Below are 15,066 nucleotides of genomic sequence, written 5' to 3'. Positions count from 1 at the left end.
GAGAAACATATGTTTCTAACCCAAATGTTCGTTACAAAAATAAATAAAAATTTAAAAAACAAATAATAAATAAATAAATAAGCTTTCAGTATCATTGCTGCCACTGGAGGGCTGTAAAATGCTGTCTGGAAACAGAGTCGAAAGGAAAAACAGCTGCCTGCCTCCCAGGGGTTTATAATTAGCTTAGGTGGACAGGAACATGAGCCTACGGCTGATCGCCAGTACTGAAAATGGCCCAGGAACACAAATGACGACCACTCAGAATTCTTAAGCCCTTTTCTAAGGATGCAAACTGCCGACTCAAAACATCACCTTCTTTTTGAAGTACCGCATCTGTATGTGTGGCCACAGGTGCCAGGGAATACAGACTGGAAAGATCATCAGCGGTTATGACCCTCTGGCCAATTCCAAAGGAATCCGACTAAATTTTTTATTTCAGGAAGAGTATTTACAAAATGCTATTACCTCAATATAATTCACTTTCAACTAAGAGCATGACAATACCGCACTAAGAAACACGGGGGAATTGAAGCCTTTGAAACTTTGCGGGAAAAAATTGCCAAACTGTAACCTATGTAAGAAATGCCAGTGGGCAATGCAGCAGTTTAGAAATAGGGACACTGGTTACAGGGGAGACAGGGTAGCTGTTGTACATAGGATTTTCAGAACCTTCTCATCAAAAATGGAGAATTCATTTCTGCTATGATGTCGAACCATTTTCCCTTTGTGTTCTCAACTTTCATCTTGCTTCTTCATTAGACTGAAGTAAAGTTTCATCTGGCTTAAAGTTCATTAAGTCAAATATTTCATAAGCCACTAAGGTTGATTTCTCAATTCCCAGAAAGTAAAAAATAATCAACCATTTGTATTCAGGAAAGGAGAAAAAAACCAAGAAAACATACTTAGCATCTTGTTGAAGGTTCCATACTAAATACATAGACACACATACACCATTTACACATATATGCATACACACACACACATCTACGTATATCTAGCTTTAAAAATGTTAGTTACTACGTAAAAATGACTTTCAATGAAAATAACTTACTCAGTAATTCCATTTGGATAGTCTCAGTTTTTACTGAAGCAGTATTTTCATGCTTTTAAAACTTAGAGACCTAAGACTTATTTAACAAATAATAATTTATACCAAAGTTTGACTGCAATTATACTATTTATGTATCAATTATGTGATATATGAACTACACATAAACTACATATCACAGAAGGACATTGGTTGATTGTAAACATGTAACTTTGAAACGTGTGGGTTGATATATTCTACTTAAATGCGTCTGTTTAACTTTTAACTACAGTAAGTAAATATGGCTAAACAGATTTCCACACAGGTTGGAAGCTTTATTTAGTATGGTCTGTCTTAACACGCAAGTTATGTGGCATATGTGAAATTCGTTTTGAGAAGCCAAGGGGAAAGTGATAAGCACCTGAAAGAAACAGACAGTCACCTTCTGGGCAGAGGAAACCAAAGCATAAGGAAAGATCCTCAGGATATCCAGTCGAGAAGAGAGTTTCTTAGGCTTTCCTGGCCATACACTGCAACTACTCAGTGCTGTCTGAGGCACAAGGGCAGCCACAGACAATATGTAAATGAACGACAGTGGCTCTGATCTAAAAGGTTTTATTTACAAAAACAAGCAGAGGTCAGATTTAGGTTATAAGCCATGTTTTGCCAACCCCTTCCCTAGACTATAGCTCTCAATGCCTTTTTAAATAGCAAGTCAAGTAAGAAACACTCTTTCCATTATGTATGTACAGTAGATACCTAGGTAGCTCTCACAATACAATGCTAACGACAAGCGAGGCACTTTGATAGTTCTTATTCTATTCCATGTTCGTTTTTCTGTTTTGGGGGGGATTTTTTAAAATACCATCAGAAACCACTGAGTTGATCTCACAAATGGCTAGTGATTCACAGTGAAAAAAAGCTGCTTCAGTGTGAACAGCAGCTGGAATTTATGAGTTACTGATTATCCCAATAATGAAAGCTTTCTAGGAATATATAAGATTCATTGAATGTTTTCATTCATTCATTGAATGAATGATTCACTCATTCATTTGCCATGCACTGGTATATGTTCTAGGAATCTAGCACTATAAAAAAGACAAATACTGCCCCCAATATAGCTAATATTGTTATAGTTTATAAAGATGTAAATTGTGATGTGTAAAATTGAGCAATTGTAACACCTACATCTCTCACAAGATCATTGTGAAAAATGAAGCACAAGTATTTAGTAAGTTCTCCATATCATCATTATTCAATTAAGTACCAAGAAGTACTTTCAAAATCAAGCTGAGCTATAATCTATACTAAAATAAAACCTTTACAATAAATTAAAATTATAATTCTTTAATTAATGAATATGGCTTTACCTATATTATTTAAAAGCAGTGAGTATGTTACAATATATAGTAATGATATCTTGATAGTCAAAGTATACAACAGAGAACTCTTAGCTCTCCCGGCTCTCCCTCCTTCCCACCTCCAAAAGTCAGAAAAGATCTAAGGATTTTTTTATTTTTTTTTATTATTTTTTTTTTTTATTAAAAATTTTTTTTTTCAACATTTTTTTATTTATTTTTGGGACAGAGAGAGACAGAGCATGAACGGGGGAGGGGCAGAGAGAGAGGGAGACACAGAATCGGAAACAGGCTCCAGGCTCCGAGCCATCAGCCCAGAGCCTGACGCGGGGCTCGAACTCACGGACCGCGAGATCATGACCTGGCTGAAGTCGGACGCTTAACCGACTGCGCCACCCAGGCGCCCCAAGATCTAAGGATTTAAAATGACTCCATCCACAACCCAACTACATGCCATCTAATTTTCACCATCAACTGACCTATAGCAGATGATGAAGGTAAAAAGAATTTTAAAAAATATAAAAGATGTTCCAAAATCTGTGTTAGTATGACATGTGTTCAGTTAAACCTGCCTAAGGAAACTTCCATAAAACCAACTTTTAATAGTTAGAAAAATGTTTTTGCATATCAAATAACTACTCTGCATTATCAAAACAACAGTTAAAACATGGACTCCAGGAGCAGAGATTTTTGCCTACTTTTTTTTTCCACTGCCATATATCCAGAATTTAGAAGAATTCTTGTCACTTAGTAGATCCTAAGTATTTGCTGCATGCAAGAATAGTGAAAAACAAATGACTTATCAACTTGTTTATTAGGGCATTCAAAAGAACATAAAATGTAAATTATTTAAAAGTAACATATTTAAAGATTTCTTGACATTTGCAGCTTAATTGGTTTATCAATCTTCTGATTGGTCAGAAATTAATGTCTGAGTGTTTTTACAAAGATAAAAAACTAATCTTACCTTCTTTTTCTACTCTGAAAACAAAAGTTCTTTGTGTTGTAACAACTTCAAATTTGTTGTCTCCTTGAACTCGTACCGTAGATATAGCAGAAAGAGGAATTATTCCTTTTGAATACTTCTCCTGTGTTCGTTAGAGAAAAAAATAAGACAAATTAAAATGCAATTCTCATGACCTTATCAGAAATAGAATGGTAGCATATTTACAGCTGCTTCTTTCATAATTTTAATCTAAATTTTTTAGATGACATACAAATAGTATATATATCCTCATTCACACCTAACACCTCAGAAAGGAAAATATTAAGTGGCCCTTTCAAGTAAGATATCTTTTCAATTTTCTCATCTGGAATTAAAAATAAAAGGCAAAGAATCAAACACAATTGTACTAGACCAGCAATATACAGTTCCAAAAACCAACACTATGTTTTTAAAACAATCTGATCAAAATGATTTTATGGTGTTTGCAGGCATCTGCTGGCCATAATGGGTACTGTAACTAAACTATTTCAAAACTACTGCTATTACACATTGTGAACAAAATGTATCTCAAACCCCAGATTGCTGGATTATATTAAATATATTACTCAATGATTCTAATCATTATCTTAATATCACAACTGCATCACTTTACCTGTAATTCCACAATAAAAAAGACGAAAGAATTAAAAAGATGGATAGGACTGTTTGCAATTGGCACATACGTATTACAACTGGGGCTGTATGCAACTGGCATTTACATTTTATCATTTTGCTCAAGAAGATCATCCTGAAGACTCTTGGTAGCTTTCTCTGTCTTCATTTTTCTGGATCCACCAACACCATTCATCACAATGACCACCCCACCATTTCAGCTATTTAGCTATTAAGTGTGTAATATTTACTGGGCCTCGTGTTGGAAAGAAAATTCCAGGGGCAGCTGGGCATCTCAGTCAGTCAAGCAGCTGACTTTGGCTCAGGTCATGATCTCATGGTTCGTGAGGTCGAGCCCTGCACTGGGCTCTGTGCTGACAGTCGGTGCCTGAAGTCTGGAGCCTGCTCTGGATTCTGTGTCTCCCTCTCTCTCTGCCCCTCCCCTGCTCGCGCTCATGTGTGCGCACACTCTCTCTCTCTCTGTGTCTCAAAAATAAATAAATGTTAAAAAAATTTAAAAAAGAAGAAAATTCCCAATAGTATTCATACATTCAAGGAGTCTCAAAATGAAAACCCAGCTAATGTAATGAAAGAAAAGTTTAAAACTGAGCACAAACCATGGAATATACATGCACAAAGATGGGAACTCTCAGTTCTGCTTAAAAGAGATCAGATGTGTTTTCACAGACATAATGATATTAGAGCCTGACTTGAAGAAACCTTAAGTTTACCAGATAACCAGTTAGACAGCATTAATAATAGAGGTGTAAGGAGAGAAATAAGAGGATCCACAGTGTAGAGTCAAAAGAGGTGAATCTGGAAACTTACATCAAAGGACACATTTCGAAAGATCTTAAATATCAGAAGAATTTGAACACATCTTTATGGGGCTTCTTCTACTATTTACACCAGTATTCATGGAACCTTCATTTTTGAGCAGACCCCAAAGTATCTGAAGCAACTTGTTAGGAAAAAAAAAAAAAAAAATTAAACCATTCCATGCAGATTCCGCCTCGGGTCATGATCTTGTGGCTCGTGAGTTCCAGCTCCGTGTCAGACTCTTACACTGACAGCTCAGAGCCTGGAACCTACTTCAGATTCTGTGTCTCCCTCTCTCTCTGCCCCTCTCCTGCTCATGCTCTGTCTCTCTTTCTCTCTCAAAAATAAATAAACATTAAAAAATTTTTTTAAAGGGGCACCTTGGTGGCTCAGTTGGTTAAGCATCCAACTTTGGCTCAGGTCATGATCCAGCTCCAGTTCGTGAGTTCAAGCAACACGTGAGGCTCTTGTACTGACAGCTCAGAGCCTGGAGTCTGCTTAGGATTCTGTGTGTGTCTCTCTCTGCTGCCCCTCCCCTGCTTGCGCTCTGTCTCTCTCTCTCTCTCATAAAATTGAACTTTTTTTTTTTTTTTTAATTTAAACCATTCCATGCAGAGAACAAGTGCCAAGGTCATATTCCTCTCAGTGGCAAACTTCTGCCATGCATACCAGAGAGGTAAGGAACAGTCACCGTCAGCAACATGGTGTTCTACTGCGAGGTTATCCTCTGCCAGTTGACAAGATACACTATACTATCCTATTTCCCTCTTACTCCTTTGTTGGCTTCTTCTCTTCCAATGCCTCTGCTCCAATCTGCCATCCCTGACTACTATATGTACACATCAAAACTCTATGCATTCAACACCATTTAAAATGCCAATGCCACAAAAGCTTTCCCACATCCCCTCACACAGCCAAAACTGGTAAGATATCTGAACTGTAATTGAAGATGTTGAGCGGGCAACCTCAGAGAAAAAGAAGGATGTCAAGAAGTAACAAGGCAGCTTTTCTTCTCCTGGTTTTCCTTTTTTTTTGTTTGGGGTTTTTTTGTGTATATTTTTTTGTTTTTATTTTTTATATTTTCTAAAAACATCCCTTCTTACCAACTTTCAGCTACCAACTTTCTGAGGAAAATTCTCAAATCTGTTCGGTCAACTCAAGCCCTATATTTCAAGTCGTCCATTGTATATATAACTATCCCATAAGCACCTCCCACTTTAAATCATCTCCTGAAAACATACCCTTCCCCTCTGTAACCTGTTCATTAAATCTCGCTCTTCTAGTCAGTCTTAAATAGTCTTTGATTCGTGTCAATCCTTTGCACCCGCATAATTCAGGACTCTCTCTATAGCGACATACCAACTTCCTCCCTTCTACTCTCGGACTCTCTCCAGTCACATGAGCCTTCTCTGCGGTTCTAACACACCATGTTTCTGCCCAATACAGTGCCTTTTCTTACTCTGTTCTTCAAGGAATGTTGTCCAAATCCAGCTTCACATAGTTACTCCCTCTACATCCTTCACATTTCAGCATAAATAGATGCTCCAGAAGAAATGTTTTCTGACCAGTCTCTTTTCACCTGGTCAGATAACCTTAATTTAGGCTAAGAGCAACCTGCGTTTGTCCTTAATAGCAATTACTAACTACAATTCAAATGGTGATTTTTATATTTACTGTGTGATCATTTGATTAATAGTCTCCCCAAAGACACTGTGGGTCATATGTCTATTTTCCTCATACCTTTCACATAATCAGCACTGTTGAAGTATTTTCTCAATGAATGAATTCTATGACCAATCACAATCATATCAAACTCTGACAGCTCATTTTTCATATTTTTCTAAATTCATTTTTAACACTTCCACTGGCCTACACAGCCTACACCCAGATAAATTAATGTCTGATTTACTGCATACTCCCCTGATTTGCCTCCCTACTTTCAGCTTCTTTTACTTCTAATCTTCCTTGCATGTTATTGTGCAAATGTCATAGTTGGAATAAATTTTAAAAGGCTTCATTGAGGGGGATAAAAAATGGATCTTGAAGTTTACACAGGATTCTGATGGATGGCAACAGTTCAGAACGTTCAGATGAAAGCGCAAAAACATGCAGGTGAAAATACAGGAAGAAAGATATGCTCACGTTCCCCACAGTGTGTACCCAGACACCACTGAACAAAGTCACGCAAAGAAATACGTGACTGACGGGCTTAAAGGAACCCCAATAAATGCAGGTGGGTTATGATGGCAATACTAGGCAAGACTAGACCACGTGGTGCTACAGGAATAAGAAAAGTGGGAAAGTGTCTCCCCAGTGTCAGGAACCTCAGATGTGGGAAAGAGCATAGTACCTTTGGGGACAGCTCGAGGACCTCTCTGGCTACACATCTATAGTGGCAGAGAGCAGACTGAGAATACAAAGTCCAAAAACATTTACACTTCAGCTCTAAGGTGATCCATCCTCAAATCTTGCTTTGCTTAAAAATTACAGGAGCTTATAAAAACATATCTCCAGTGAGATGATTACGCATTTGTTGAGTTAAAATGTTATCATTAACAAGGAAATTTTCCTTCCTCTAGATCTGCTTAACGAGATTAAAAAACAGTTCCTTCAAAAAAGTAACCCGCCCACATGCCCATAATAGTAGCATATTTAACAGGTAAGTACTCTGTAAGAGGAACAGAAAAATACAATTCCCCCAGAGTGATAAAAATGTACTTAACAAGCTAATTATCATGTCTCTTTAACCTCAGGAAGTTATAGTTTCTCTAATGGCTCATTTATCATCTGAGATCCCAAGAAATCTCATAATTTTTAATACTACATAAGTTGATTTTACATTCACTTCTAACAACACACGATAAAGACAATGTAGAGGAGAAAAAAGACAACAGGCTCAGAATGATTGTGTTTTTCAGAGTGCAAAATTTTCCTTAAGGACAGAAATTGTAAAGCATCCCTTGAGCCCATAACAGACAGATATCAAGGTCAAGTCTGTCACTTATCTCCTACCACTTCCAGACAATGAAACGACCACAGGGCAATTCTGCCCACAGCTGAGTGAGAATAGGGGTGAGTTAGATTTCTTGGCAGGTGACAAGATATCAGGGCTGTTGGGATAATGCCATTTTCAGCAATACAATGAAAACGTTCTTGCAGAGATGTGACTGAGCAGCATCGACAAAAGGGAAAGAAAACCAGGGAAAATGCACAGGTGTGCCCAACCACACACTCCTCGGTTGCACCTTTAAAACACTGAAAAGCCTAACTACTGGGTGCACGTGCCCAGTAAAACTACACACTCATCTGAGACAGCAGCAATTGCCACACCTGCGCCTTCTGGACACTGGCCTTAAAACGCCCTCTTCCCAGTCCTCCAACCCAATCCACTCTTCTGCAAGAGGGTCACAATGGAAACTGTATCTCCTTTTAGGCAACATTCCAATGTTTTTATTTTTTGCCAAGATGAAACCAATCATCTGGATAGTAAAGGAATGAAATGCCACAGAAAATGATTCAAATTTTTAAAATATTGTTAAGTTAGAGAATTTATAAATGTTATTTTTAACATGAACTTTTTATCACAATTTCAAACCAAGGCTGCATTATTTCATTGTATCAATATATAAAAATGTGACAGGCACTCATCTCACTGCAGCCGAAATGAGCTTAAAATTTTTTTTTAATGTTTATTTTTTGAGAGAGAGCGAGAGAGAGCACACTCAAGCAGGGGAGGGGCAGAGAGAGAGACACACACAGAATCCAAAGCAGGGTCCAGGCTCCAAGATGTCAGCACAGAGCCCAACACGCAGCTCAAACTCAACGAACTGTGAGATCATGGCCTGACCAAAGTCTGGCGCTTAACCGACGGACCCACACAGGAACCCTGAGATGAGCTTTTAAAGGACAAACAGAAATGAGTCCAGTTGGACACAGATACCAGAAATTCTCTTTCCCAAATGGAGATCATGAGACCACTGCCAATAGAGCCTCATGGCATGGAAGCCTGTCTCCTCCTGAATAGACTTCCCCTCATTTCCATCAAACCAGAGAATGGCACGGCTGCTGAAAACAACTAGAGGTCAGATTCAGCCACAGAGACCACATCATACCCACCACTGGCACAGAAAGTCTCAACGTTCAAATGTACAAGCAAACTAAAAACAATAGCTGAGGCAAAAAAAACAGCTTTCAAAAAATATTTATCCCACCATCCTGCAAACCTCCAAGAGGTGTGTTTAGGGGCACCTGAGTGGTTCAATCTGTTCGTGCAATCGAGCCCCACGTCGGGCTCTACATTAGCATCACAGAACCTGCTTGGAATTCTCTCTCCCTCTCTCTGCCCCTACCCTGCTTGTGCATACATACTCTCTCTCAAAATAAATAAATAAACATTTTTTAAAAAGTGTGTTCAAATTTATTTGATGCTTTATTTGGATCTCTGCAAAGTGAAACCAAATAATTAAATACTTCTCTAAGCTTTCTATTGTTCTTAATACTGTAGCATGTAAGTGTATGCTACTTTCTATCTAAAAGCAAATTCTCTTCTGCCCTGTAGCACTGAAAAATAAATATATACAAGGGAGTTTAAGTTTCTATTCAAGCCATAAATATCACAATAGGAAGTGAAAATCTCCTTATGAGAAAATAATGTTAAGTTATAAGCTATAAATAAGAAAATGTGCTTATGTGTTAAATGAGTATGTTAAGGGACTGTACGTAGTTAAGACCATAAAACTACCTGATTTTAATTAACCAAAAATATGATATATTTATATGTTCCAGCTTTTCATTAAGGAAACCGTCAAACACAGAGAAGTTGAAAGATTTCTACAATGGACATCCATATATCCTCCACCCAGATTTGACAACTGTTAACGTCTTCAGTTTTTGTTTTACCTAACTATATGTGTGTGTGCAAAAATATGTATTTGTAAATATAAATATGTAGATAAGTAACGTGTGGCAAACACGTGCAGATATAACATGTCAAATATTTCAGCCCACATCTAAAAATACAGACTGTCTCATACCTAATGAAGACATGATCAAAACAGTATCATGTGGTTAAGACTCACTTGCCTAAAGACTAAACTGGGACCACTTTCACATCAAGATATTCAATGAGCTCTAACCCCAAAGAACCTTCTCAGCTTCATCTCCCGCAATTCTCCTTCATATACTCTATTTTCTAATCAGAAAATTGATTTCCCACCTGGACATGTTATTGTTCTCTAAATAGGCATGTTCTGTTCTCTCTAGTCTCAATGTACAAACGTTCCTCTTTTGTCAAGACTCATAGCAAAAGAAATCTCATGCAAGAAGCCTTCTTTGTTTCTTCTATACCCTTCCAGAGTACAAAGTAACCTCTCTTTGTTGCCATTTCCTAGTTGTAGTATCCTCTGGTAAACATTCTTTAGTGTTCTCTAGGATAAAGACCATTTCTTATCCATCCTTAGGTCATTCACAATTCCTATAGTTTGTAGAAGTTACTCCATAAATAACTGCTGGATGTATAATTTTTTTAATCAAAATTGTATATGTCAAGGAAAAGTTAAACTATGAAAAGAATGTTTCACCCTGCATAAACTCTTTTCACGTTGATAATCCAACTCCTGCTCTTAAAAATCGAATTGCTTGCTTAGTATACTGAAATACATCTTATATGTGTAAGACAATCTTTGAGAACTATAAAATGTACTTACCTTCTCATTATTGTAATAAGAAATGCTAAGGCCATCAAATTTCACCCATCTCTTCTGAAACATGCGTTTTCTGTAAGACATATGAAATTGTTATTGGACATTCAAGTATCATGAACTTGGCTTTTAAACACATTTGTAATGTAACTGTGTTGAGTACATTCCTATTTGTTGTTAATCAGTGTAGAAAACACTAGGCTATGACAATGTACAGTTTTGGTAATGGTATGTAGCTAATAATACATAAATGACACTTCCTAATCAGTTAAAATAGGTATTTAAAACAATGATACTGTCGATACTGGCACAAAAATAGACATAGATCAAAGGAACAGAATAGAGGTCCCAGAAATAAACCCACGTTTATACGGTCAATTAACCTACCACAAAGAAGGCAAGAATATACAATGGGATAAAGACAGTCTCTTCAATAAATGGTGCTGGGAAAAATGGACAGCTATATGCAAAGGGATGAAAGTGGACCACTTTCTTAGCACCATACGTAAATATAAGCTCAAAATGGATTAAATACCTAAATATGAGACCTGAAACCATCAAAATCCTAGAAGAGTACATAGGTAGTATTTTCTCTAACATCAGCTATAAGAACATTTTTCTAGATATGTCTCCTAAGGCAAGGGAAACAATTGCAAAAATAAACTATTGGGACTACATCAAAATAAAAAGCTTTTGCACACTGAAGGAAACTATCAACAAAACAGACAATCTACTGAATGAGAGAAGATATCTGAAATTCACACATCTGGTAAAGGCTGAATATTCAAAATATATAAACAACTTACACAACTCAACACCAAAAAAGCAAAGAATTCAATTAAAAAATGGGAAGAGGACCTGAATAGACATTTGTCCAAACAAGATATTCAGATGGCCGACAGACACAAGAAAAAACGTTCAACATCACTAATCATCAGGAAAATGTAAATCAAAACTGCAAAGAGATACTGCCTTACAGCAGAATGGCTAGAATCAAAATGACAAGAAATAACAAGTGTTGAAGATGTGGAGAAAAAGGGACCCTCACGCACTGTTGGTGTAAATGTAAATTGGTACAACCACTGTGTAAAACAGCATGGAGTTTCTTCAAAAAATTAAAGATACCATATGATTGAATAATTCCACTACAGAGTATTTACCAACAACAACCAAAAAAAACAAAAAAAACCAAAAAACAACAACAACAAAAAAAAACCCCACGGGATTCTGGGAAAATATATGCACCCCATGTTTACTGCAGCATTATTTACAACAGCCGAGATATGGAAGCAACCCAAGTGCCCATTCATAGATGAATGGATAAAGATGTGGTGTGTGCACATGTGTATACATATACATGTATACATATACATATATATACAACAGAATATAATGCAGCCATAAAAAAGGAGATCTCGCCATTTGTGACAACATGGACGGACCTAGAGAACATTACGCTAAGTAAACTAAGTCAAACTGAGAAAGACAAATACCTTATGATTTTACTCATATGTGGAATCTAAAAAACAAAACAAATGAACAACAAGCAGAATCAAACATAAACAGACAACTGATGGTTGCCAGGGGGGAGAGGGGTAGGAGGATGGGTAAAATGGGTGAAGGAGAGTGAAAGATACAGGCTTCCAGTTATGGAATGAATAGGTCATGGGAATAAAAGATACAACAGAAGGAATATAGTCAATGATACTGTGATAATGTTGTGTGGTGACAGATGGCAGCTACACTTGTGGTGAGCACAGCATGACCTTACAGAGATGTTGAATCACTATGTTGTACATCTAGAACCAATGTAACATTGTAGATCAAATACAAAATTTGAATAAGTAAAGCCATGATCCTGTTACCAGTATTAATATCGTCATTCATAAGGCTGAGTGCAAAAGAAAGTGTAGCCAGAAACACTATCATTGCACCCATTTCCCTGACGGAAATAACCCTTTAATAAGGACAATAGAGGGGCACCCGGCTGGCTCAGTTGGTAGAGCATGTGACTCTTATTCCCATGCCGGGGGTAGAGTTTACTTAAAAGTTAATTAATATTTTAAAAAAGAGAATATAAACTTTCATCCTTCATTAAGCTTATAGCATTTATTTTATTTTACCTTAACTTTTGCTTTGGAGCATTTAGCAATATTTTGCTAAAATAACGAAGCTTTGTCAACTGAATAAAAATTACTTAATTTTCATCAAATGAGCTGAAAAAAGCCCTGTATACAAAATCCTTTACAATCATCCAAAATTCACTAAAATATTAACATTTTTCAAAAAGAATCCAATGAAAGGCAAATGCAGTTTAAAATGATTACTAAAAATGAGAAAGCAAAAAATGTAATCACATGTTTCCTATTTAGGTTGGAAAGAAAAAAACTTTTTCTGACTATTTAAGAGAAAAATGAAGAACCAATTTCCACTTGGGTTTCGTTTTGTTTTGTTTTGTTTTCAGAACCCTTCCCTGAAGTGAGATAATCCCATTCTCTAAGTGACTTTTCTCTACTTGACACAATATAGATACTTTTAGCTTTTAACACAGATCATCTATAAGAGCTAACTTCCTGTTTAAATAAAGTCATTTGTAAACAAACATGTAAATAACAACCATTCTGTAGTTTTCTAACATGCTTCAAATAAGGGACTGGTATAATATTCTGTGGTTTTTATAAGATTTAAAGATAGAAAAAGAACTTCTAGAAGTATGGAGACCTTGTCTTCCCAGCTGTTTTCTGAGCTGCAGAAAGGGAGCTCAAGCTTGTATTTCACTCAAGTGAAATACAGTGAGCCTCCCACACTGATCTACTCTGCTTCACATAAAATTAGAGCAAACCTGATCAAATTGAGAGAAAAGTTTCAAAGTTGATCAGTGCAGACATTTCCACATAGAAGCATTCGAATTACTTATGAAGTAAAATAAAGACTTTGAAATCATAAGCAAAACTAACCAGTCAGCTCTTTTTTCATCATCTTTCTGCTTCTTTTTAACTTCTCTTGGTCTGTGTTTTCTTACATAAACACCCAATGTTTCTGTAAGAAGGTATTATGCTAAGTGAAATAAGTCAGTCAGAGAAGGACAGAGAGCATATGTTTTTTACTCATATATGGAACTTGAGAAACTTAACAGGAAACCATGGGGGAAGAGAAGGAGGAAAAATAGTTATAAAAAGAGAGGGAGGGAGGCAAACCATAAGAGACTCTTAAATACAGAGAACAAACTGAGGGTTGATGGGGGTGGGGTGGGGGAGAGGGGAAAATGGGTGATGGGCATTGAGGAGGACACTTGTTGGGATAAGCACTGGGTGTTGTATGTAAGCGATGAACCATGGGAATCTACCCCCAAAACCAAAAGCACACTGTATACACTGTATGTTAGCCAATTTGACAATAAATTATATTGAAAAAAGCAGTAACATGTAAGTATTTTAATAATCTTACATTAATGTAAGATGTAAATAATATGAGAAAATGTGTACAGTGGGGTATGTACAAGGGGCTAATTGGAAACTGTACTTTCTGCTTAATTTTCCTGTAAACCAATGCTGCTCTAAAAAAAAAAAAAAGTCTATTATTAAAAAAAATTAATTCCCAGCATTAAACATTAAACATAATGAATATTACTTATAAACATAAGAAATATTAAGCACACAATAATAATACATTGAACAAATTAATCATTTTGTACTCATGTCATGTTGATCTCTGTCATACTTGAAGTCAGGTAAATACAGATCTTCCCACACAATGTCAGCAATAATTCTGTAAATCAAGATTTTGTTGTGGATTCTACGTACCTTACATTATGAATGGTGGTAAGATGAGCTCAACAGTATATATAACCTTCCACTTCAGAATAAAAATAATCAACATCTGTAGGGAGATCTTAGAACCTTCCATTACCCCTCTATTCCTTTTGCTAACTACTTCTCTTTCAGAGATCCCCCATACTACCTACACAATTATTCCTTCCCTGATGAGCTAATTCAAAGCAGATGACAAAGTTATCCTCTCTCAAAGCACTCTCTCCTTTTCCTCCTAACAAAGAGCACAATCTCTAACTGTATGTACATACATTTGTTTACTTGCTCAAATTCTGCCTCCCACACCATATCTTATGCTTTCCAAGGACAAAGTCCAAGAGTGTTTCATCCCTTACTACATGATCAGCAACTGACACAGAAACAAGTATGGCACCAAAAAAAAAAAAAAAAAAAAAAAAAAATCTGTCTAATGAATGAGTGACATGATCAAGCATAGTTCCTTTAGCAAGATGACAAACCTCAGTGACTAAAACTCAAATAATCGGTACCTTAAAAAAAAAAAAAAAAAAAAGGTTGGCACAAGACAGGAAAACTTCTGAAAACTCAAAATTAAATCCCAAGTTTCAAAACCTGCCAAAGCATAGAGTGAAGAAAGTTTAGAGCCTACTTTAATATGTTTTACTTAAGATTGTTAACTGCAGCCATTTGGACTCCCAAAGCTTTCTTAGAATTCCGTCACCAACCTGATACACAGTTTGGGGTCTGAGGCATCATCCAGGAGTATAACACTTGTATC

General features: G+C 36.5%; 1 protein-coding gene across 3 annotated transcripts in view; it reads right to left on the bottom strand.

The window, feature by feature from the left end:
* Positions 1–15,066, bottom strand: part of ARAP2 (ArfGAP with RhoGAP domain, ankyrin repeat and PH domain 2) — a 199,470-nt gene that overhangs the window by 146,164 nt on the left and 38,240 nt on the right. For all 3 annotated transcript variants that reach the window (XM_058722887.1, XM_058722888.1, XM_058722886.1), the window contains exons 7-8: positions 10,507–10,576; positions 3,353–3,473 (exon numbers count right to left, since the gene is read on the bottom strand). In XM_058722887.1, coding sequence (XP_058578870.1) covers positions 3,353–3,473; positions 10,507–10,576 — 191 coding nt within the window. The remainder of the gene's footprint in view (positions 1–3,352; positions 3,474–10,506; positions 10,577–15,066) is intronic.

Source organism: Neofelis nebulosa, chromosome 3 (assembly GCF_028018385.1).
Source record: "Neofelis nebulosa isolate mNeoNeb1 chromosome 3, mNeoNeb1.pri, whole genome shotgun sequence".
NCBI lineage: Eukaryota > Metazoa > Chordata > Mammalia > Carnivora > Felidae > Neofelis > Neofelis nebulosa.
This window is presented reverse-complemented; position numbering and strand designations above follow the sequence as displayed.